Genomic DNA, 26,597 nt, shown 5'->3' with positions numbered 1-26,597 from the left:
AATACTGTTCATTGGTGTGTTTGTAGACAATGATAGTTCTAAGTGATTTCTGTAAAATGCTGCCATTGTTCCCATGTGGAAAAAAATGCAAATTTTCTTTACTTCGCAGAGCAATCTCCAGTTGTTTTTTTTGCCACTGCAAACTTGCCCCCAAGTGCATAAAGACAACCTATAACCAAAACCAGCATTTCAATAATGCAAGTGTTAAAGCAGTCAGGTTCTTGCAATGCATAAAGCAATAATTTAAACCATTTGGGGAGATTCAGAGAGTCGCAAGTATCTAGTCTTTCAGCAAAGATGATGGGTGGAAGCAAAAACCACTGGTATTTGTGAGGAAGGTGCAGGTGGAGGACAGGATGCAGATACATTTTAGGTTCAAAAATTGGATGGCTAAACTACATACTAGTGTTACTTACTACTTTCAAGGAGAGTGGCTCGAGCACATGTTCAAAACTACCAAGAAGCCACAGCAACGCAACAAGGATTGGATGATTAAAAAGACACAATCATGAAGCCCTACCTTAATTTGTTCTACTCGAGGCCGCTGGAAACGGAGATCAAAACAGTAATTTGCTAAAGACCGTATCTTGGGATGGTTGCGATCATTACACATACAGATTATGGGAACCTTGGTCTGCTTTATAAGAGAAATCAGCTCCTGAAACAGAATAGAATACATCCAATGTATTAATTTCCTTTCAGATATTTGAGGTAGGATTTCAACCTGCCTACTGGTGTGAAAAGACCGAGAGAAAATAAATTGATACCATCAGAAATGGTGCAGATGCAAAATCAAATAATATCACTCCTAATTCAAAACATTATCTTTGTTCCAGTGACAAGGCTTAAAATTAGCCCATGAAGATAAGAAAAGAGTCAAGTTTCATTTCACAGCCAGGATTCAAGAAATAAGCTTACTAATTCTTTCCGATGCATCTTAAATACTCAGATTCCACTTTCATCCACCACCACCTTCTCCTATGACTAAACTTTGCCTGGATTGTATGTATTTCACCGACATATCATTCCCCAACTTCCATCCAGATCAGTGGTTCCCAGCCTTTTAATGCCATTAACCTAGGAGTCTGTGTGCCCAGGTTGGAAACCCCTGCATCTAGATCCACATATCCCATCGGTGGCTACGTAATCATGTCTTCAACATGCAACAGAAAATTTCCAGGTTCTGGGTTTTATTTTGTGCTTTTCTCTTTCCGCATACCACATACGTGGCTTTTGGGGCTGAGGGATATACACTCAGTGGTCACTTTATTAGGTACCTCCTCGATCTAATACAGTGGTTACTGAGTACATGTCTGTGGTCTTACGTTGCTGTAGCCCATCCAGTTCAAGGTATAATGTGTTGTGCGTTCACAGATGCTCTTCTGCACATTAATGTTGCGTGGCATCAGGCAGCAATAATCATTCCAAGGTCAAAGTCACTTAGATCACATTTCTTTCCCCATGTTGATGTTTAGTCTGAACCTCTGGACCATATCTGCATACTTGTATGCATTGAGATGCTGCCTCATGACTGGCTGATTAGATATCTGCATTAATGAGCAGGTGTCCAAGTGTACTGAGTGTAAATTGTGACAGATAAGGCATTGAAGTTATACTGATGAAGTTTTAAGAGTATTGGGGAAGAAAGAAATGATTCTTGGACTCTTGTAAATAACAAGTTAAAATTGAGTACAAACTTATGTGTGCTCTGTTCCGGGTAGTGTATGAACTTCTGCTTGTCCTTCACTGAGTAATCCACCTGCGGCTGGTTTTAGATTAACAACTCGACAGATGTCTCCTGAGAATGTTATGATCTGCGGGTTGGGTTCTGGTTATCGGTCGCACACATCCTGCCTTATGGTTTCGCAAGAATTGAACTAAGTACCCTCGTTTGTTTAGGGAAAGGGAGGACTCACTGATAGGTACAGGATTGAACATCTGTCTGTAATTAAGTCAGGGCCTAGCAAAGAGAATAACTGAGAAAGGACTGGACAGTACAACCATCTGTAATTAAAACCTTGATTTGGTGGCCTCTCTTATCTACAAAAGTAATTAAGTTTTGCTCCAACAGACTTGGTGGGAATACCAGTTGAACTAAGTGCTCTTTGTCTCTCAAGCTAGTTCTATAAATTGTAACGTTTCTGCATGTTAGACAGAGGTCCGATACAAGCCCCCAGAGGGAGAGGAACTCTGTCCCTCCGGTGTGCTGCTCCGCACCTCTCGCCAGCTTAGTTTGAACAAATAAACTGGTGAAAAGAATAAAGAACTGTTTGTGGTGTGGTTATTGATCCGGCAATTTTAAGTTTACAATACCATACAAGCTGGAGGGACTATTGAGTCTTTTACCCCAAGCACACAAGACTAACAAACACTGGCAGTAAGCAGAAGGGAAATATGCATTTGAAAGTTATATTCCACAACAAATTCTGATGTAGCAAATCAGTAAAGTATCACTAAATGCTTGCAATATATTGTTGGAAACACTGCAAGTATAACAATGAAAAGAATCCATCCATTCTCAAGTAAATTGCAGGACTTAAAGAAATCCCTGGCTAAACATTTAAGTGACCAAACCTCTTCATCAAATGACTCAAACTGTTACCTGTATTCCGCCCCTGTCCTCATTACCAGCCATCCCATCCACCTCATCCATGATTAACAAGTGTTTGGGACTTAATGACGAAGTTCCTGAAATGAAAAACAGTCGAGCTAACAGAAAAACCTTTTTAAGCATTTGCGGAACAGTATCAATAACAACGCCATTTGTGGAACAGTGCCAACGGACAAGTCCTGATCTGAAACCCGAAACATACGAAGTACATACCAGAGCAGAAGCCTTTGATGCTGGTGTTGTTCAGTGATTCTGCTATCACTTCTTTCAACGTGTTCTTGCTGCGAGTGTCACTGGCATTGAGTTCAACATAGTTGTATCCCAGTTCCTTCCAGATAAAGACACAATTGTAATTTATCAGTTTAAGAATAAACCCTGATAAAGGGGCACAACCTGTGTTGAAAGACAGTCAGACAGTAGAAAGAATTAAAAAGAGCTAAAATGTTCTAAAGGACATACAAATACTGGAGAATGATCATTTACACAATGTTAATTCGTCACAATTCCAATCTGTCCTCTATTCCAAATCAGAGCTCTTGATTAGCCCCAAGTTTACTAATTAAACTGCCAAATTCCCACAGCCCTATTCTTCTGAATTTCCTCTCAACCCATTTCTGTTCTAATTTCTTACTAAAACTCATCTTTCTGTTCAAGCTTTTCACCATGTCTTCATATCCTTTCTTGGTCATGTCTTCATATCCTTTCTTGGTTGTGTTACATTTTATTTAGGAATACCATGAAATAACTTGAATGTTTATTACATTAAAGATAGAACACATACAAATTACTGTTGAACAGTCCAAAAGTTCACTTCTAAAATACACATACTGTACCCCTTGCTGTGGCAAGTTTTATAACGCTCTGGTATCTCACTCAGTAGGCTACTTTACCAGAGGAGCACTGGCAAACAATTTCAATGAAAAAATATCATTTGTCGACCACATTCTGTCCTTCCCTATGAGTACAGTGCAACAATTGAATTTAAAGATGGAGAAATGTATTTAAATCAATCTTCAGTAGGTTGCTATTAATCTTTAGATTTGTACATTTAGTAATCCAAAGTCAGAAAAAACTTCACTGCAACAATTACTAAAAGCCAGCAAAACAAAAATCTCAACGAGAAATAAGTCTCTCACAATATCCACACTTCATTTATCAAAATGCACCCTCAATCTCCCTCCACAGAGATTCAAGGTTGCACACGTGCTAAGTTAAAGATTATGATGTATTCGGCAGATCAAAGTTTAAGTAATGTGCACAAAGATACTGTACCTGGCTAAGTCAAACCTGCAACAGAACATAGAATATTACAGTGCAATACAGGCCTTCAGCTCACAAAGTTGTGCCAACTTTAACATCCATCTAACTCTTCCCAGCACACAGCCCTCCATTTTTCTGTCATCCATGTCCCCAAGAGTCTCTTAATGACTCTAGTACAAATAGCTCAACCACCACCCCCACCAGAGTGTTCCACGCACCCACTACTGAGTAAAGAGCTTTTGTCTAACACCCCTCCTATTCTTTCCTTTAATTACCTTAAAATTATGCCCCCTGTATTAGCCATTTCAGCCCTGGAAAAAAAGGTCTCTGGCTACCCACTCAATCTATGTCTCTTATCTTGACCCCGTAATCAAAGCCCCACAAACAGTGCAGAGAAGAGCAATAGGCCCATTCCGCCTGTCAGAAGAAAGTGGAATGAATAATAACTTAAACTAGAAAAATGTCTCAGATAGAGTATAAAGGGTTACAAAAGGCACTGAGCAGAAATGAAAATTAGCCTGAAATGCAGTATGGCAGAAACATAAGCAGCCTAGGTACGAAGATTTCTATGATAATCTCTTAATCGGACATTTCTTTTTTCCAAGCACTGACATGAATGAAACATTATTCCACAATCAAGATAACATAAACATGTTATTATGGTATAATTAGATAAATTAGCCGGACAGCCAATCATAATCCTTCCAATGCGCAAGAAAGTTACCATAAATTTAAAGTGTTTTCTCTTTCATGCTATTAATAATCTATTAACTGCAAGTCATGCATGACTGGGCAAAAATATGCAATTTTTTTTAAACAAATTAGATGCAAAGGAAATTGTAACATCAGTATTTGGACCCAAGTGATTTTGTTGGTGAAATATGCAAAGAGCTATTTAACTTGGTAATGTTACATGAACACACCAAGGCAGCTGAAATATGAGAGACAGTAATAGAAAAATTGTCTGGTTGACAAATTAACCTATCAAAAATGACAATTTATGGTACATCCAGCATGATTCAGATTGGATATCATCACAATTCATTCTGACAACTTGTGGCTGCTAAATATAAAGCAATACTATAAAAAGATTCTGCATGCAACTTATAGAAGGGAAAGGTACTTTCTGATGACTCTACCATAGGTGGATGCATCAGCAAGGGAGATGAGGCTGAGTACAGGGCTACGGTAGGAAACTTTGTCACATGGTGTGAGCAGAATTATCTGCAGCTTAATGTGAAAAAGACTATGGAGATGGTGGTAGACCTGAGGAGAGCTAAGGTACCAGTGACCCCTGTTTCCATCCAGGGGGTCAGTGTGGACATGGAGCAGGATTACAAATACCTGGGGATACGAATTGACAATAAACTGGACTGGTCAAAGAACACTGAGGCTGTCTACAAGAAGGGCCAGAGCCGTCTCTATTTCCTGAGGAGACTGAGGTCCTTTAACATCTGTCGGACGATGCTGAGGATGTTCTACGAGTCTGTGGTGGCCAGTGCTATCATGTTTGCTGTTGTGTGCTGGGGTAGCAGACACCAACAGAATCAACAAACTTATTCATAAGGCTAGTGATGTTGCGGGGATGGAACTGGACTCTCTCACAGAGGTGTCTGAAAAGAAGATGCTGTCCAAGTTGCATGCCATCTTGGACAATGTCTCCCATCCACTACATAATGTACTGGGTGGGCACAGGAGTACATTCAGCCAGGGACTCATTCCACTGAGATGCAACACAGAGCGTCATAGGAAGTCATTCCTGCCTGTGGCCATCAAACTTTACAACTCCTCCCTTGGAGGGTCAGACACCCTGAGCCAATAGGCTGGTCCTGGACTTATTTCCTGGCATAATTTACATATTACTATTTAATTATTTATGGTTTTATATTGCTATATTTATACTCTATTCGTGGTTGGTGCAACTGTAACGAAAACCAATTTCCCTCGGGATCAATAAAGTATGACTGTCTTGGTACTCAAGTAGCCTTACCTTACATACTAGGGTAGCTGTGGTTGTTTTACCCACACCTGGAGGACCAGACAACAGAGCAGCCTTGAAGCTTGAGCCATCGTCCTTCCCACCAAATTTGTTGAATTTCACTGTGCAAGTGACATAAAAAGTTATTTTAACGCAAACACGAGGAATTCTGCAGATGCTGGAAATTCAAGCAACACACATAAAAGTTGCTGGTGAACGCAGCAGGCCAGGCAGCATCTATAGGAAGAGGTGCAGTCGACGTTTCAGGCCGAGACCCTTCGTCAGGACTAACTGAAGGAAGAGTGAGTAAGGGATTTGAAAGTTGGAGGGGGAGATCCAACTTTCAAATCCCTTACTCACTCTTCCTTCAGTTAGTCCTGACGAAGGGTCTCGGCCTGAAACGTCGACTGCACCTCTTCCTGGAGATGCTGCCTGGCCTGGTGCGTTCACCAGCAACTTTTATGTGTGTTGCTTAAAAAGTTATTTACAATCTTTACATTTTGTGCACAATGTTTCTTATTGATAAGAATTCTCCACAAAGTATTCTTGCGATTCCTTCACTAGAAATTACTAGGAAATCCCTGCCTTGAGTAGACCTTTTTTTTTATAAAAGCATGTTACATCTTGGTTTTTCCTTTAAAATACACACAATAAACTGGACCAAATACACAAAGTTAAACCAAGAATATTAGTAATGATTTGCAAAGTCTGATCTCGCTATTTATCTTTGTCTACTCCATTCAAATGAAAAACAAACAATCCCCAGTCAATCGTGACTGCAGCTTGGTTTTGGTAAAACACTACTACTATACCAAACACACTGTACAGATACAACTATATTGGGGACTAAGCAACTATGAAAGAAGATGGATGATGGTTATCCACAATTGAAGAGCTACATTAATGGACAGTTGAGCCTTTTATTCTTTACGCAAATAACATGAGACAGGCTATTTGTGGGAAAAGGAAGCATATAATAATGAGATGGGATGGTAAAACTCCAAACTCTCAAAGGGGGCAAGTAGCCATGCACTGGATCCAAGGTCAAAGGCAGATCCAATGAAAAGAAGTTTGTTCTGCAGGGAGCCTCCTTGTTGCATGCTGGCTTGCTCCCCTAAGGCTGCAATCTTGGAAAACATTCCTGACTTGACTACAATGCTGAGATATGCTTTCACACTGATTACTGGATGTAAAGCATGACATACATTTCTCCTGTTACGTCTATACATCCACGTCATCACCTCCTACACCCCCTAAAGTCTTCCAAACATATATCACTCAGAACTCCACTTCTTTAATTCCGTCCTTGTGCATTCTAGTTTCTTTCACCCTTCATTCATGCCTGTGCCTTCAGCTGTCTCAACCAGAAACTCAAATTTCATTCCTGAAAAACCGTTTCACGTCACCCTCCAAACTAATCAGTGGCTAATCTTTTAGTTATCATACCGAGAGCTGATGTCAAATGTAGTCTTACAAAACAAGCAGAAAGAACAACAGGGATGTACTTCTTTATTAGTTCATATAAAATTTAAAATAAACTGGCATTTCAACACTTCTAAACAACAGAATGGTACAGCCTGAATAAATATTAACCGATTCCAAATGAATGAATATGACACAAACAGGTTGCAAAGAAATACACATTCTCACCTGCAGGTTTGCTGTTCCCAGCATTGTTGACATGCCATTGTTTCAGCCAGCGGACCAGTTTATTTGCACAACTCTGCTCTCCCTGTTGTCCGATTAAATTCTTCAGCATTGCAGGCTTATACTTATCCACCCACAGCAAACTCCGCTCCTCCTTCTCTGAAGCTGGCTTCAAACGATCACATATCAGGGCAGAACTATTGGTGAAAGGTTCTGTTCCAAGTAACATACTCTTCTTGCATCGTGAGGATTCACCATTCTCTGCTGAAGAACCACTCTTTTTATGCTCCGTTTGTTTCTTCAGTGGTGGTGAGCCGTTCTTAATATGCTCATCTTTGTCTGCCATCTTGGCAGCTTCTTGCACTTTGGATTTTGACTTTCTAACCTGCAATTTTAAAAGATCATTGGTGTCACAATCTGTTTGGATATTAGGGGATTAAAAAGGAACAAAGAGTTAAATGCAAGAAAATTGTTATAAGGAAAAGGTTAGTGAATTTTACTGATAGCCACTACTGCCTTAATTTGTAATAAGATGATTACAACACGAAAGTGATGCTGACATCAATCCCACAGTCCCAAACATAAAGTTCTTGGTGAGCTAACTAGATCTGTGTATATACATTTGCGCTTTTTTATCTCTTGGCTCACATCAAAATGTACTGTAAAACCCAAGTTTTTAAATCAAACCAAACAATCTCTGAATGACAAAAATAATTTAATATAAACAGAAAATTAGTCATAAAACTCATTTTAGGTTATGTGTAGCAGGATTGAAATGGGACATTGTCTTCATTTACCAATGAATAGAATACCAGCATCCAGTACAAGCTCGTTACTAACAATATCACTACAACCACAGCTGTATTTAACAGCACCTTAGATTAAGCAGTGTATCCAAGAAACGTAGGCTCCAAGAATACTTGTACATTTGGCAACTGGTCCATTTTCTCCCCAGCCAGCAAGGGACAGTAGTGGGGGAAAAAATTGAGACAGTGAAACATGAAACCGTACCACAGAATTCCTCTCCTTGCCAATAAATAAATAAACAAAGTCAGCCTTAGGATTTACTACCCAAATTCCTAAGTTTTACACCTGGTTGACATTGAATCAATTGTTTAGGCTGCACTTTAGCATATTATGTATAATTCTGCTCATCACACCAAAAGGAAGATGTGGTAGCAATAAAGATAGTGCAGAAGAGATTCACCAATATGTTGTCAGGAATGGAGGATTGCAGTTTTAAAGAAGTTATTCCCACTGGAACATAGAAAGCTGAGGGGGTCTCAGAGGTTTTCAACGATGTGCATAGGCAGAATAGATAGCCAGAATCATTTTCCCTGGGCAGGAGAGTCTAGAACTGGAGGCACAGGGTTAAGATAACAGAAGAAATTTGAGAGATCTGGGGGCAAGTTTATCCACATAGAGGTGCTGAATATTTAGAATCAGCTTCCAGAGAAGACAGATACTATTATGCTTAAAAGACTTTTTTTTCCCCCATAAATGTTGCCTAGCCTGCTGAGTTCCTCCAGCATTGTGTGTGTTGCCTAACTCCCAAGTGAAACCTAGTTATATTAATGTCAGCCTATTCCTATTCAAGTCCGAAGATTGTCCCAATGTCCCATGCTAAATTAGCTTTATCTGTGAACGCCCTTTCGAGTCATCTTTCTACAAGTTTAGACAACAGCTCTAAGGAATCCAAACTGTTCCAGCTCCTCTTTCTTGCCTTTAGTCAATTTCTCCATTCATTTATAAACTAAGCAATTATGACATATCTAATTTTGTTCAATCTTCCAAGCAGCGCTGCATCAAAATTTTTGTTGAAATCTCCCCATCCACAAGCTTATCACTGCTCCAAGAGATTCACTAGGCTTGAAGTCGCTCTGCTAACAACACTGAATCTCCAAATTCACTAGTAACACCCTGGATTATATTTCACCAGTAACACCCCGGATTATATTTCCCCTGTAAAATAGATTGGGCAAAAGGGTGTAGCACACAATCTTACAACAGAGCTTTCAAGCCTGTCCCATGAAGTTATTTACTCAAGAGATGCACAAATTAGTGTCTGGGCCATTTCCACCACTTTTATCCGGCTCAACAGCTGCATTTATTGCATTCAATTCTCTTAAAATGCAATATAGTCATATGAGAAAGATAATACGACCAAAAACTTCAGCATTGCTCTGCAACAACACAAACAAACTTCTGGAGGAACGGACATGGGAATATCACAATCCCTGTGGAAAGCAGAGTGGGAGGGGTGCGGGGTTGTGAAGAAGATGTATTTGATGGTAGGGTCCCGTTGAAGATGGCGGAAGTTGTGGAGAATGTTGCAAGGATCGCTCACTCCATGAATTCCTTTGTCCATTCATCCCTTCCCACTAATCTCCTTCCTGGCACATACCCCTGCAAACAGCAAAAGCATCCATTCACCTCCTCCCTCACTTCCAGTCAGGGTCCCAAGCAGTTCTTCCAGGTGAGGCAACACTTCACCTGCACATCTGTTGGGGTTATCTACAAGGTGCTCCCAATGTGGCATATTGATGAGACCTGGCGTAGATTGGGAAATCACTTTGTCAAGCACCTCCACTCTATCTGCAAACAGCGGGATTTCCCGGTGGCCAACCATTTTAATTTTATTCCCCATTCCTGTGCTGACATGCTTCCTCTCCTGCCACAATGAAGCCACTACCAGGTTGGAGAAGCAACACCTCAAATTCCATCTAGGTAGCCACCAACCTGATAGCATGAACATCAACTTCTCCTACTTCTGGTAACAATCCTCCCCTCCTTTCTTCTATCCCCCACTCCAGCCACTTGCCTCTTCACCTCACCTGCCTATCACCTCCTCCTGGTGCCCCTCTTCCTTTCCTTTCTCCCATGATTCACTATCCTCTTTGAAGCATTATGGGGCAGTGACTGGCTAAGACAACAACTTGACTGGAGACCTATCCACCATTTACATGCCTCACCCACTGCAACAGTCAACTGAAAGTGAATAAAGAAAGGTACAGGATGATGCCATAGCAGTGCTCAGAGATGGCATTGAAAAATTCAAACAGAAGATAAAAAAGTGTTCAATGAAAATGCCACACCCAATGTTTTACAAAGCCCACCTGGTTCCTTATACCATCTGTGATAAAGTAGCCAGTGAGCTAGATTGCATGGAAGCTGAAGGAATTCTTTCCAAGGTTGAGAGGAGCCCATTGGCAACATTAATGGTCCCAGTAGCCAAGAAGAATGAGCTTTTAAGTATCTGTAGTAATGTTAAGGTCATCAACCCAATACTGAAAGTAGATCAACACCCCCTGCCCAGGATAAAAAAAAACATCTTTGCAAACCTTTCTGGAGGTAAACGCTTTAGCAAAGTGGACTTGGCTAAGGCCTACATACAGATAGGGATGGAAGAGTCAAAAATGTTTTTCATCATAAACTCTCAGAGGGCTTTATCGTTATAGCAGGCTTATTTTTGTAACAGCATCTGCACCTGCACTCTGGCAGAAAGCTATGAACCAGGTGGTGCAAGGCTGCCCAGGCGCTCAGTATCACCTGGATGACAACATTGGTAAGGATGACAAGGAATATCTCCCAAATCTCAAGACAATGTTAAAAAATTAGAAGATTATGGGCTCAGTGCACAACACGGCAAGTGTGAATTCTTTAAATCGAGCATCACTTACTGTGCTCACACCATTGACAAGTGTACTGAGAAAATTCAAGCAGAGATGGATGCCCCAAGGCCAAAGGACATGTCACAGTTCCAGTCCTTTTAAGGATTTGTCAATTACTATAACAGATTACTGCTGAACCTAGCTCTTGTGCTCCACTCCTTGAACTCATTACTATTAGATCAGGAAGAAATGGCAATGGACAAAGCAGTGGGAGGTGGCTTTCCAAAAGGCAACGGAAATTTCCTCCTTGCATATCGCAAGGCAGCACACTCCAGAACCAACAATTCGCCAGCTATGATTCCTGGGTTATCTCTTGCATTCACACTTGGATCCCCTCGAACTCCAGTCTCAGGAGAATGCAGGACATACAGCTGAGACAAGTTGAAGGTTCCTCAAACAAGGAGGCTCAACATTTCACTCTTGATCAAGCCGTCCTGGCAAGGGACTACAGAGGTAATCAAAAGTGGGTACTTGGAGGGCAGAGTCAATTGTTAGAGAAGAAAGATGTCCAGAGCTGTCAGAACTACTTCCTGCAGTCGCGGAGTCAACTTTTACAACCACCACGGAGGTAGATGCAGAACCTGAGATTGTTTCCAAGCCACAAGTCTCACCTGCCAAGCACAGTGACAAGTGCACATACAAAGTTGAGATACATTCTATATTGAGTTGGAGTTTATAGCTATGCAGGGAGGAGCTGTATATTTAATATTTCAGTAATATTTGAGTAATATTGTGAATATATTATTTGATTGTGCATTGTTGTTTATATTATTCATTACAGGTTCTATGTAAAAGTATGTGAATGGCAAATGATGGCATACCTGAGCACCTCACCAAGGTAAAATGAAGTAGACATTTTTCCAGCTCCCAAATTTTTCTTTCAATTAGTTTCTGAGGTTATAAAACATAACAGACGGCAAGCAAACAAAAACTTTTCATTGGATCTCAGTACGTGTTACAATAATGAACTAATTAGCTGTGCAAGACACAGAACTAGAAAGTTATAAAAACTTTTCTCTTCAAAAACTGACCTCCTCTTCAGCAGCAGTCTCGTACTTGGACTTCTTTCCTGGCATTCTACGAATCAGATCCAGCAGTCCATCTTCATCGATTTGCTTTGTTCCAAAACACTCTGCCTAAACCATTTTTGTTAGAGGAAATAAAAAAGGTGCTTAACTTTGAATAAAAATATTCAATACATCATATTTAATATTTTTGGGAAGTAACAAAAAATATTATTACGCTTAAATTTGTAAAAGCAACGAAGTAGGTTATATCTGATTGCTTATGTAGAAGATTAGACTATTGCACTAGTCTTACCATGACAATATTAAAGACCACCAAATCAATGCCACTAATATCAGCAGTATTAAACAACTAGCAGTATCAGCTGTATGGCCAACAACTTTTCAAACTGATGTTCACATAAGCATTTGCTACTAAGAGGCACTCACTTTGTCCAGTTTCGACCGCCCACCTTCTCGACCAGTCACCAGGTAATTTGTTTTCTTACTGACATTTCCAGTTAGTTTCCCTCCGTAACGCTCAATTAAAGATTTAGCATCTTCGCGCTCCATGGATTCCAGGACTCCTGTAATGACGAACGTAAGCCCTTCCAAGCAGTTCTCAGCTCCCTAATGATAAGAATTTGTATAGTCATTCTAATTGGATAATACAAACCACTATGCAGGAGGTCATCACAGTGTCACAAGATGACATGAAGAGTAAAACAACAGATTAGAAGCCAGAGAGGGAGAACTACCTCACATCAGAAGACAAATTTTGCATCTGCTTTAGGAGTGCGAAAAGATTAGAAAAGCCTATCCATTTTCAGCAGCAATATATGAACTTGGAACAACAACAAAGCTGGAGTAACTCAGGAGGTCTAGTATCACATATGGAGGGAAATGGGTAGACAACATTTCAGATCGGGACCCTTTATCTGGGCTGAATTACAGAGTGGAGATAGTAAGATGAAAAGTGGATCCAGGTGAGGAGCGGTAATAGATTGGAGAAGGGGGCATGGAAACAGTGCCAGAGGCTGGCAGGTGATATGTAGAAGTGACGAAGAGCAAGGTGGAACATGGAATAATGGGGGAGAGATAGAGAAGGAAGATGGAAGCAAAAGCAGTGGGACAACTGTGTGGGTGATGATCAGATGGAAAGGAATGGAACAGTGCAATGGGGCTTGAGGCAAATATAGAAAATCTGAGTTGTACAGGAACAGAAAATGGACAGAAAGGAAGCTGTTTCCTGGAAGTTAGAGAATTGGAGTAAAGCAACACAAAGACAATCCTTCTTGAAGATGCTATTGGGTTTCCTTTATGTGCACTGGAGATATGAAGTTAGTTGAAGGTGGATAAACAATATAGTGTAGAAAGAATACCCAAAAAAGGTAGACATTTCCATCCGCTGTTTTGAAGTGTGTGAGATGAAGTATTTAAAAGAATGTTGCAGATTCACTGAAGTTCACCAACTTGCAATTCAAGAACCGACAACGAAACCAATGGAGACTACATTCAATAAGATCTAGACATCCGATGGTACAGTAAAGATTTTTTTTTAGTGTAAATTGAAGATTGAAGGCTGAAATTTTACAAATGGTAGATTCAACAAATACTAAGTACAACAGCTGATAATTTACAGATCTCACAAAACAATAGAACAACAGTAGAATAGTAAAGCAGAGGACTGGAATAATGATCAGGAAAGACACTAGTTCAAACCCACCATTATTAATAATGGCATCATTACCTGGGTCCATGTGTACAAAGTTGGAATTAGAAAACTTTTTTTTATATAAATGTGTAAGAACTTTGCCCAATTTAACATGCAACTGAACCAATCTACCTTTCTTATGTACAGTTCCTCTCATTACTTTGTCTCTGCTGAGTCCTATAGCTCACTGATGTCTCAGCCAATTATACTGATAATTATGGCTTGTATCATAATTTGAGTATCCGCCAAGTTTCCATTAAATCCACAAAAAAAGACATCTAGTAATTTCCCAACTCGCTGAACACCAAACATTTAAAACCGCATTTTAAAATTATTGTCCATCCCCAGGTTATGAATACCTGACATTGTATACCCATAAAATCAATACAAGTATGATTCCCACCAGTGTCTGTAAAGAGGCTGTACATTCTTCCCGTGACTGTGTAGGTTTCCTCCCGACCAATTGATCATTGTAAATTATCCCATGATTTATTATAGGCATCCGTTAGTCTCGTGAGACCATGGATTTGCGCTTTGGAAGGTTTCCAGGGTGCAAGCCTGGGCAAGGTTGTATGGAAGACTGGCAGCTGCCCATGCCGCAAGTCTCCCCTCTCCATGCCACCGATGTTGTCCAAGGGAAGGGCACTAGGGCCGATACAGCTTGGCACCAGTGTCGTCACAGAGCCTTGCTCAAGGACACAACATGCTGCCTCAGCTGAGGCTCAAACTAGCGACCTTCAGATCACTAGACCAACACGTTAACCACTTAGCCACACGCCAACACACAATCCCATGATTAGGGTAGAGTTATATACGCGGGTGCTGGCCAGCATGGCTCAAAAGTGCTGGAAGGGCCTATTCCACGCTGTATCTCAATAAATAAATTTTCAAAAATTTGCTCCAAACCACAGAAATAGTTTCCTGTCTCTAATTTTGCAATTGCTCTAGTCTCTTTGATGTCATTCATTACTATACTGTAAGTACACTGTAGTTACACCTTATTGACATAATCAACTTAGAAGGACTATTGGCTGGACTGATAGTTCATTACCCAGGGATGACCAATACACAATAATAAGTGATTTAGCAAACTGTGGTCACATACTTAAATATAGACCTATTGGCTAATTACATACAAATAATGTACAACAAAATGCAATGAATTTTTAATATTTTTGTATCAATGTTAATGAACAGTGTGTATGAGCAACCATCCTTCACTGGGTTTCAAATAGGTTTTCATTGTAATTATACAGAGGAATCATTGCTAATAATATCTTGCGGCTATCCTACCTGAGGGATTTCTTTTGAACCCAAAGCTCGTGGCCCATCACGATTTAGAAAGCTACGGTAGGCCAAGTAATTCTGGCGCTTCTTTTCAGAATCCTCGGGGCTCTTGGATGTAGAACAAAAAAAAAAGGTACATCTAACTCAACAGCAGTTTTCAAAATGCAAATCCAAGATAACATGTGAATTCATATGTCTGTATTTGCAACAGGACCATGCCAAATAACAAATTTAATTCAAACATCAACTAGAAACTGCAACTAAACGCAACCACATGATACAACAGGTTTGCCAAATGGCCATTATCAAGACACCTCAATACAGACTTTATTTGATCCAAGTTTATTCATCACATTTTTAGTCTCATGAAACCCAAATTCTCCCTTCTTTATTGGCTGGAAGTTAGGGAAGGCCAAGTACTTTCTGTTTAAAGAATAGGTCCGTGCCCATTTTCCTTAGTTTTTGCCACATTCTTCACCAAGAAATAAAAGACATCTAGATGGATAGGAGAGGTTCGCAGAGCGACATGCCAAATATCAGTAGATAGAACTTGCTTTCTGGGCAACACAGTTGGGTCAAAGTAGCCACTTCCATGCTATATGACTAAGTTTCAAAACTGTGGCCTAGCAAGGAATACCTGCAGTCACATAACCCTCAATCCGTAGTAATGTACTGGAAGGTTCTCCAAAGCAACTGCCCTGCCCGTAAGCAAACCTGATGCTTGAAGTAAAATTGATCAAGCATAAGAAAAGTGCATTGATCACCTTAGCTTGAAGGAAGTCACAACATAAAACAATACAGCAGACACCCAACCCAACCCAAAATACAGCAAAAAGCTTCCTACCTCAGATTTGTTTGGGGATACTTTCTCCTTTGTGTGAGGTGAAACAGTCTGTTCTTCCTTCTTTGGAGAAATCCTTTTACTTCCATTCTTTAAAGAATTAGGTTTTTCCTCTTTTTTGGGAGAAATCTTTGCTTCTTTCTTTGAAGAAAGGGTTTTCTCCCCTTTCCTCGGTGAAGTTCTCTTCTCTCGGACTGGCTTTGTTGGACTGTCCCCTTTTACTCGCACCAATTCTTCATTACGTTTCATGTTGGCCAATTTTGCACTTATTTTAGATGGAGATGCTTTATGAAGTGATTTTTCCACATTATTACTAGAAGATTCAGACGACAGTTGAGTAGAAATCCTTGTGTTCTGTGACTTACTGAACTTTTCACTGCAGTTCTTCACATTATCAACATCACTCAACATCTTGGCTGAAAATTAAGGTAGAGGTTGGTAAGTGAAGCTCCAGTATGCATGGACCACAGCAAATGGATTCCTTTTGATAATTTCTGTGTGGAGTTTGCATGTTCTGTCTGCGATCATGTAGGTTTTATTCCAGCACTCCAGTTTCTTCCCACATTCCAAAAGATACACCCCAAAAATATGGCAGAGGGGTGGGACTGAACTGATAGAGCTGCAGATGGGCCAACTGATGTACAATTAGGCATAGTGTGTCGGGAGGCTGTAAGGAAGGACAAGCAGATGATGGGGGAAAATTGCAGTCAAAGGGATAAGATAACGTGTAATGGGGCCAAAATCAAGAAGGGTGAAGAATACAGGACAGAAAGCGTTTGAATGCATGCAGTACATTGAATGGGCTATATGATCATGTAGTGCAGTTGGAGATTGGCAGGTATGATGTTATGGGCATCTATGAGTTGTGGCTGAAAGATGATCGTACTTAGGAGCTTAACATCCAAAAATACATTCTGTATCGAAAGGCCAAGCAGAGGGAGTGGGGTGGCTCTATGGGTAAAAAATTAATTCAATTCCTTGAAAAAAAATGTTTGGAAGATGTAGAATCCTTGTGGGTAGTGCTAAGAAACTGTAAGGGTAAAAAAAACTTTGATGGGAGTGATATGCAGGCCTCCCAACAGTAGCCAGGATGTGGGATAGAAATTGCAACGGGAGATAGAACAGGCATGTAAGAAAGGGCAATGTTGCAATAATCATGGAGGATTTCAATATACAGCTAGATTGGGAAAATCTAATTGGTGCTGGATCCCAAGAAAGGGAAAGGGAATTTGTAGAAGATAGTTTTTTAGAGCAGCTTGTGGTCGAGTCCATAAGGGTCTAGATTGGGTGTTATGTAAGGACCCAGATTCCATTAGGAAGCTTAAGGTAAAGAAACCTTTAAGAGGCAGACATCATAATATGGTAAAATTCACCCCAGAGTTTGAGAAGGAAATGATAAAATCAAATGTATCAGTATTACAATGGAGTAAGGAGAATTACAGAAGCATGAAAGAGCTGGTAAAAAATTGAAGGGGACACTACCAGGCACAGCAAAACTGGATGACAACTGGAGTTTCTGGGGACAATCCAGAAGGCACAGAATAGATACATCCCAAAAATGGAGTATTCTAAAGGCAGGATGAAGCAACTGTAGCTGACAAGGGAAGTCAACGACAGCAATAAAGCAAGAGAGAAGGCATATAATATTGCAAAAATTAGTGGGATCGGACAGGACTGGGAAGCTTTTAAAACAGAAGGCAACTAAAAAGGCCACAATGATGGAAAATATGAAATATGAAGGGTAAGCTAGCCAGCAATATAAAAGAGGATACCAAAAGTTGCTGCTTTTTAAAAAAAGAGATAAAAGTGGATATTGGACTGCTGGAATATGACAGAGAGTTACTAACGGGGGACAAAGAAATAGTGGACCAACTTAATAAGTCTTCACTGTGGAACACACTAACAGAATGCCAGAAATGAGGGTGTGTTGGGGGCCGCAGTGAGTGTCATTGCTATTATTAAAGAAGGTGGTGATTGAAAAAAAGAAAAGTCTGAAGTCACCTGGAACAGATGACTACGTAAAAGGCAGGATAGACAAAAGGAGCATCTGTGGATGTTGTATACTTAGATTTTCAGATGGCCTTTGACAAAGCGCTGCACATTAGGCTGCTTAACAAGATGGGAGCCAAAAGAATTACAGGAAAGGCACTAGCATGGATAGAAGACTGGTTACCTGGCAGGAGGCCGAGCGTGGGAGTAAAGGGGGGCCTTTTCTGATTGGCTGCCAGTGACTAGCGGTATTCCACAAGGGTCAGTGTTGAGACCGCTTCTTTTCACATTGCCTAACCTTTGCTCCTACGCCTTATGGTCTTATAGCTGATAGTTAGGCCAAGAGAAAAATGAACGAGTGAGAACTGGGAAAGTAAACATAGCCTCAAATTACAGCTACTCTTGGCAATGAACCCAAATTAAGAATCTGGTGCAGTCTAGTCTAAGAGCAAAATGACCCCATCTCCATGCAGATACTCACAAATTAAGTAAAAAGCAGCACTTAGCTCTAGAGTCTGGAAACAATATATATTTTTTAAATATTCACCCGAGTGTTCTGCTGTCTGCTCATCTGCCGATTTTCTAGGTTCAGCTTTTACTACCAAAGATAACGATAACTCCTGGCTTTCAGGATCTGTCCGTGTCTGAAAAGGATCAGAATAAAATCAATACTTGAAGAAATAGAATTATAAAGGGTCCATTCCTTAGCTTAAGTACTGGTTTGAAAAGGGCAACAAATCAGTTCTAACCCAACTGAGAACTTCACATACAGTACATTCCGGTTAATCAGGCCAGCTACTTACTTCACCATTAGACATGGGAGCAGAATTAGGCTGTTCAGCCCAAAGTCTCCTCTGCCATTCCATCATTCAATCAATTCAAGTTTAATTGTCATTTAACCACATATGAATACAGCCAAATGAAAAAGCATTACTACGGGATCAAGGTGCAAAGACACTACCAACACAGTAAGCACACCCAAGATCACAATCACAGTAAGAGCCCACCACAACCTTCCCCCTCACCTCCCTGCCGCGATGGCCCAGCCTGATGCATACAAATCAATGAACCTATATAGAATATCAGTATAAATACGACATAGCCCCTCCCGCACAGCCCACCCCTCCTCCAGCAGCTGAAAAACAAGCGACCCCACAGCTTGAGGACCGAGTCCAGAGAGTGCCGCTATAAAATCCGCAGTCAGACACTACAGAGCTCGTCTTCTGCCAAGTGAAACTCCGGGAGGGCAGCTCCGACTCCGTTCTGGACACCGCGCCACAATGCCCCTCTGTCCCCTCACTCCGAGTGGCTGCAAGCAGGCTACACCATGGCCTCAGGCCTAGTCCTCACTACGACCGAGGACTAGGACCCCGCCGTCCGACCCTGCTCACATCCAGTAAATCAGCGAATCGAACTTGCAGCGTACTAGATTAACAATGTCCAAACGGGTCTTGCAATCACAAGAAAAGCAACTGTGACGATCACTCTCTACTTGACTAAGCCTCGATTGACTCAGGCAGCAGCAGGTTGCACAGCTCCTTCATTATCTCTGCCAGTGAGCACCTCACTGATGGTGTGGACCTACAGTGCCTTTGAGTTCTTCATGGATCTAACCTGGCTGATTTATTATCCCTCGCAGCCCCATTTTCCTGCCTACTACCCCTAACCTTCCACACACTGACTAATCAAGAACACATCAACCTCCACTTTAAATATACTCAATAACTTAGCATCCACAGCCATCTGTGGCAATGAATTCCACAGATTTATCACCCTCCAGGTAAAGAAATTCCTTCTAATCAGTGTTCTAAATGGATGTTCCTCTGTTCTGAGGTTGTACCCTCTGGTCCTAGACTCACCCACTATAGGAAACATCTTCACATCTACTCTATCTAGGCCTTTCAATATATTTCAAAGAGATCCCCCTTATTCTAAGTTCCAGCAAGTAAAGACCTGAGGCCAGCAAATACTCCTCGTACACTAACCCCTTCATTCCGGGAATCATTCTCATGAATCTCCTGTAGTTCCTCTCGAATGCCAGCACGTCTTTTCTTACACAAGGGCCGAAAACTGCTCAGAATACTCCAAGTGACGCCTTGCCAATGCCTTATGAAACCTCAGCATTACATCCTTGTTTTTATATTCTAGTCCTCTCAAAATAAAAATGTTCAACATCGCATTTGCATTCCTTAACACAAACTCAATCTGCAAGTTAACCTTTGGGAAACTTGCACAAGGCCCCTCCACCCCCAAGTCCCTTTGTGCCTCTGATTTTTAAATTTTCTCCCCATTTAGAAAACAGTCTACACCTTTATTCCTTCTACCAAAGTGCATGGTCCCTACAGTATACTCCACCTGCCACTCTGTCCATTCTCCCAATCTGTCCACATCCTTCAGTATACTCTGCTGCTTCCTCAGCAGTACCTGCCCCTCCACCTATATTTGTATCATCTGCAAACTTGGCCACAAAGCCATCAACTCCATCATCCAAATCATTGACATACAACGCAAGTAGCAGTTGTCCCTGCAGAACATCACTAGTCACCCACAGCCAACTAGAATATGCCCACTTTATTCCAACTCTCTCCTGCCAGTCAACCAATAGTCACAGAATCCTAGAACACTACAACACAGAAACAGGCACTTTGGCCCACCTCGTCTGTGCCAAACCATTAACCTGATTCGTCCCATTGACCTGCACCCAGACCATACCCCTCCCATCCACGTACCTATCCAAATTTCCCTTAAACGTTGACATCAAACCCGCATCCACCACTTGTAATGGCAGCTCATTTCACTCAACCACCCTGAATGAAGTTCCATCTCTCGTACCCCTTAAAAATTTCACCCTTCACCCTTAACCCATGATCTCTAGTTGTGTTATCTATCTCAGTTGAAAGAACCTGCTTGCATTTACCCTACTAATTCTATTATTCATATATTTAAAAAAAACAGGCTTCTTGATTTAATTTAAAACAGATTCCATTTCACAGATTACCTTTTTGCTTTTTGGCATCTCATCCAACATTGCCAATGTTTTAGCAAATTCTTCATCCTCATGCAGCTGCCGTTCCATCTGAAAAGATGGAAACCAGAACATGGTTTAATAGAAAAGGATTTTTTAAAATTCCATGAGTAATCTATCAGCAAGGTCTTGAAATTTTAACTATTATTTTCCCCAGCTAAAGGGTGGGCAAAAAAAGTTACCAGGACAATCAACTTGAATACAACAATTCACAAAGGGCAAGTCCACACAAAAAACGTGAAAGAAAACATTTCAACTCAAGCAAAAATGGATTCTGTGAGATTAACTATCTCGTCAGACACCTATTAGCAGGAATTGAATAAGAAAAATCTCACATTATGGAGGCAAAAAATAATTAGAGCAAGATAAATTGAGGTCGTCCAGATTCTGCATCACGTAATAGTGGCTGGGGATTCAAGTGGAGGCCTTAGCTGCCCAAGCAAAAGAGGGGCAAGTTACACTGCAAAATTGCTTTAAAATTGATCTTGAACAATAACTTGAACGTAAGATGTCAGTTCTGCTGTTACAAACCCAAATAAACAACGGAGTATAAAATACTTACTTGCAGTTAAATTCATCAGATGGGTTTAAGAAAAAGTCTAGAAGATTAAAAATAAATGAAACCTGCATCTTCCCCGTAAATGTAAAATATTAATTTTCAATTACCTCTTCATCTTCATCAAGTTGTAACTGGCGAGCTAACTCTTCGTCATCCACAGTAGAATCAAGACTGGCTGAAGGCTACAATCAAAAGCAGAAAAATGAACTCGTTTTATCTTTTTAGTACAAACAACTGCTTATTATATCCAGACACAGCAGTACTTCTTTTTCAATCCCAAACAAAACAACCGTTAGAAACATACAAAACTTAACACTATCGCCTCACTATTCACTTTCACAGCACATCAAAGAATCAGTCTCATCTTTATATTTGCATTTTCAGCTGAAGTACTACAAATCAATGCACAGCATAAACCTGTAACCCAAATGTTTCTATTCCAAAAATAATTCAGTTAATCCAGATCATCCACTCTCAACTTGGCTGAGAAGTGAGGTCTTTACTTGGGATATCACTGGTAAAAATCAGTATAATACCAGTAGGCTAACAGGTTATTATGATTTGTGGCAGAAGGAAGGATCAGGGTAGAATTGACAGATATGCAAAAGTGAATGGGTTATAGGGAAAATAAAGGAGAGAATGGGCTTCATGGATTGCTCGGAGACTCGCACTGGAGGCTTCTCGCCCAGTAAACATGTAAGAAATACGAGAACTACCCAAGGCTATTTCATTAAAGGAATTGCAAGAACTCCAGGTGCCCTTGGGGATTCAATTGTCTCAAGTTCAATTCCCATCTCTGCTGATGATCTCAACCAAAGGCAGAAATCAATATGATGTTAGTACTCCAAAGGGAAATATCCATTCCCATTTAGGAATAATCACAAAGTGCACTAGGTAGCATACTAGGGAACTAAGACTAGAATGGAGCCAACTTCAATACCTATTCAGTTGATGATAGTGCATTAATTGTCTGTACCAACACTGCAATAGAAATAAGATGAAAGCAACGGCCTTTCCACGTTCAATTTGAGACTCTCCAAAAGGTATACGACCTATAATATGCACTAACAAAAATCACCGTGAAGAATCCCCATTGTTAAAATGATTATTTGGGAGTATAGGTAAATAAAATAAAGTGCAGGCAGGCCAAGGCAGACCATGCAATATCAATGATCACTTGTGTGAAGCCAAATGCAAGCGGAAAAGAAAAATGTAGTCGGGTTCTGGACTAATATAAACAGCAGACAGAAAAGATAGGATATTAAACCTACTCTAACCTAGTTCAAAACAGAACAATTGGTAAATATAATATGATAAATATTGGTAAATACAGTGCAAACAATCCTTACTGCTTTCCTTTTGCTGGCCACCAGTTTTTTACTTGATCTTTGCACACTGTTTGAGCCGAAGTAATCTTGAACTGATATAGCAGTAAATTTCACTGGACTTGCTTGTTTGGGCTGCACTGGCTTGAGCTGTGATTTCACATTGGTCCTTCCAGATCCTGATGTCCCGGGACGACCACCATTTTCCCTGGATTTTTGGGTCATCTTCCTACTTTGCAGAAAATCGTCCTCTTCATCTTGAGATGATAGGAGGTAGGGAAATAAAAGTTGGCATGGTTTCACCCAAAAGAACATGTCATTTTCAGATAACAAATTATTAGTTTTAATTGCTGCTTTTAAAACATTAAATGCAACCAATAATCTAATACTGTCCTGCTGAATATCTGACCACTTTAAATGTAGATGACTCAAACGTTTTCTTCCCCAGATTTATCAAATTCAATTGCTTTCAAAGCAGCTGTCAAGAGATAATCTAACCTACAAATTCCAAAGCAATTTTGCAGATGGGATAATGACAAAAGTAGCAAGGATATAGCATGAAAAGAAACAGCATCATTTCCATCTTTAGTCACCTGCTTAAGACTTTAGCATTGAAATATTGAAAATGATAAATAATTAGTAGCATTAAGTTGCACAAAAAAAAACACAAAAGAATGAGTTAAATCCAACAGGGGAAAAGATACCCAACAGACCTACTTCTAATTGCAATGGTTTGAAAAGCAAAGGTGTCAGTTTAAAACAAATCACAATGGATGTAACTTTGGTCACCTTCTCCTCCGATTAACATAATTTCTCCCAATGGAAGGGTACAAACTGTATTTCACTTTCAGAATCAATCTTTAGTATGAGTATATCACTTCATCACCTCTATCAACCACTCCACTTCTGTTGTAACTGGATGTGTAACAGGTTCTCTTATTGACATGCAGACAATACTACTATGGACTTCAACCACAATAGTATTGTTGACTCTTGGTCAAAAAAATATCTGGAGCATCTGTTTCATGAAATAGTAAATACACAAAAGTGACGCAAGTCAAGAAAGTGGTCCAGATGGGATGTCCTGGAACCATCAGACCAATGTGAAAGTTGGAAGTGTGCTTTGTGTGCACTAGGACAAAGCTAAACACAAATACAGCAGCATTATACATCTTTGGTATGAATGTCATAGGCAAGTTATCTACACAAGTAGAGGTGTCTCCATTGCACACTGGAGCACTAAATCAGATCCACTGAGCATGCCAACAGCAGACAGTTCGATATGCTGACCACAACATGTCGACAGAAGACTGCACTCCCAGGATAAACATCTGGCAAGTGTCAATAATGAAGCCATTGCGCAGCATTTGTCACAGTAATGATGTACATTCTTTGATGGTTTTAAGAAATAGCAGCAAATACTATTTCTATAAAATCAACTTGGACAAAATGTTTTGTGCAACTGATCTGCCAATCCCTAATCTTGCTATGCCAGGCACCATCACAAGGTTTGCTGGCTCATCCCTGGCAAATCACATCTAGTCAAGAATACAATTAAACCAACTGATACACTTATAATGGTGTATTGTTCAATACTTACCTGACTGAAAACAATACTAGGTCCCAACTGCACATGCTCATAACTCTGAAGAAAGCCGTTTACAAGATCCTGATCTGAATAAAATGTCAATGTCTGTGTTTCAGTGGTACAAAATATCACTCAATATTAGTCTAATATACTAATATTAAGGCTCTAAAATTCACAACACTGTCCAGGCATTGAAAAGACCAATATCAGAGTTCACTGAAAATCTATTCAGTATTTTGGGCAAATTGTTCAAAGATGATTGTAAATTTACCAATGTCACAAGTTGCATCATCAGTAAAATTAATTTATTTTGAACCAATAGTTCACTAGGAGCAATCCATGTCAACTAACCTAGATGCATTTCCTGATTCAGATTAGTGAACGTACAAGGACAAAAAATAAATAACAAAAACAGAGGCAAACTGTCATCATTGTTCACTCTCTCAAAAACTGACTAAATTACTTCCAGGAAATCAGATCATAACCATTTCTTACCTGTTTCAGAAACCACAGTTACAGGCTCTGATTTGGAGGATTTTGTAGGTTTAGAGGAGGATGACCCTTTCTTGAGTTTCTTATCTGGAGGCGAAGCTTCTGGTTCAGAATCTGCAGTACATAATACATTTTAAAATAAAACACATGCAATTCATCTTGTGATAATACAAATATGCTCAAACATGCAAGTACCCCCTTGCCCAGGAAATAACTATTTGGTGCTGTACTAAATCACACATACAGAACACCCAGGTTTCTTTTTTAGGCCATCACAACGAAAGACTATCTTGGGCTTGCAGAGAGAAAAAAAGAGGAAGAGTCACAACTAAGAGAACCAATGAACATCAAATTCATCCGGCTCTTTGTTTTTCCACCACAAAACCATGCACCTTTGTAGCACAAGAGGGTACAAAAAGTGAGGTCATCTGTTGGATAATCATCTCACAACTTAGCCATTCATAACCAACAGCCGTCACTCTGAAAATTGTATATGCAGAAGAGCCATTCAGGTCGCAGTATCAGAAAGCGAATTAGCTGCATCACTGGAATTGCATGCCAGGTCTCATCAGCCCTCAAGAAAAGGGGGTGGGGGGAAATTAAAAGTATATTTTGTGTGTGTATGTATCATACACACATATACACATATTACATATACACACACAAATAAAACCTGCTCACAACATTCAAATATTTAACTTTGCTAAAATTTTATTTATTACTGGAACATAACTAATACATCCAAGTCAACAGATACAGCATGAAAGTCAGGAAAAATCAATCTCAATCTTTAATGAAAAAAATAGCTTTGTCATATGTACATTGAAACATCAAAACATACAGTGAAATATGTCAATGACCATCACAGTCCGAGAATGTACTGGGGGCAGCCCACAACTGTCAGCAGGCTTCTGCCCCAACATAACATACCAACAACTTACAACCCCAAGCTGTACAGCTGTGGAATGTGGGAGGAAACCAGAGCACCCTGAGAAAACCCACGTGGCCACAGGGAGAACGAACATACTCCTTACAGACAGCGACGGTACTGTGCTGTATAACTTTACGCTAGCTGCTATGCTACCATACTGCTCCTCTACTTTATTCCTATTTGACTACAAGTAGCTGACATTAATGAAGCAGCTGAAATTTAAATGATAACCTACTGCCTTTCATTATTCACAGAAGTTCAAGTTCCTTCATTCCTAGCACACTATTGTACCCTCTATCACTACAAAACTACTCATACTAACAAAGCTAAAGTATTGAATAAGTCAAAGGTCAGCACACCGCATTACACAACCAAATATTTTTAGAATGATTGTAAAATACGCTTCTACATGGAGAACGCACTTAATGACCACAGTATAGTTTAAAACAACTGCAGAATATACAGTTTACTTGTATTTTAAATCACCTTGCAAACAAAAGAATGCTTTCCTCGCCCCTCCACACGAGACAGGTGACCAGCTTGCTCCCAACTACCTACCACAACCAATCTGACAGCTGGGACATTAAACATTGATGATGAATTTGATTTCTTCCAAGATGACACTATCACACAGTTCACTTGGTACTAAAACTAGAGGAACTCTCCATCAGAGGG

General features: G+C 40.2%; 1 protein-coding gene across 1 annotated transcript in view; it reads right to left on the bottom strand.

Annotated features, from left to right (window-relative positions):
* Positions 1-26,597, bottom strand: part of rfc1 (replication factor C (activator 1) 1) — a 53,375-nt gene that overhangs the window by 15,643 nt on the left and 11,135 nt on the right. Inside the window, exons 4-17 of the mRNA XM_063043292.1 lie at positions 24,995-25,105; positions 22,936-23,168; positions 21,694-21,768; positions 21,001-21,078; positions 18,550-18,646; positions 16,017-16,429; positions 15,179-15,280; positions 12,622-12,801; positions 12,199-12,303; positions 7,500-7,881; positions 5,862-5,971; positions 2,825-2,939; positions 2,603-2,688; positions 521-658 (exon numbers count right to left, since the gene is read on the bottom strand). Of these exons, the coding sequence (XP_062899362.1) occupies positions 521-658; positions 2,603-2,688; positions 2,825-2,939; positions 5,862-5,971; positions 7,500-7,881; positions 12,199-12,303; positions 12,622-12,801; positions 15,179-15,280; positions 16,017-16,429; positions 18,550-18,646; positions 21,001-21,078; positions 21,694-21,768; positions 22,936-23,168; positions 24,995-25,105 (2,225 nt within the window). The remainder of the gene's footprint in view (positions 1-520; positions 659-2,602; positions 2,689-2,824; positions 2,940-5,861; positions 5,972-7,499; positions 7,882-12,198; positions 12,304-12,621; positions 12,802-15,178; positions 15,281-16,016; positions 16,430-18,549; positions 18,647-21,000; positions 21,079-21,693; positions 21,769-22,935; positions 23,169-24,994; positions 25,106-26,597) is intronic.

The sequence above is a fragment of the Mobula hypostoma genome, chromosome 3, assembly GCF_963921235.1.
Source record: "Mobula hypostoma chromosome 3, sMobHyp1.1, whole genome shotgun sequence".
In the NCBI taxonomy this organism is placed as follows: domain Eukaryota; kingdom Metazoa; phylum Chordata; class Chondrichthyes; order Myliobatiformes; family Myliobatidae; genus Mobula; species Mobula hypostoma.
The sequence above is the reverse complement of the archived record's forward strand: the minus strand, read 5'-3'. Positions and strand labels throughout refer to the sequence as shown.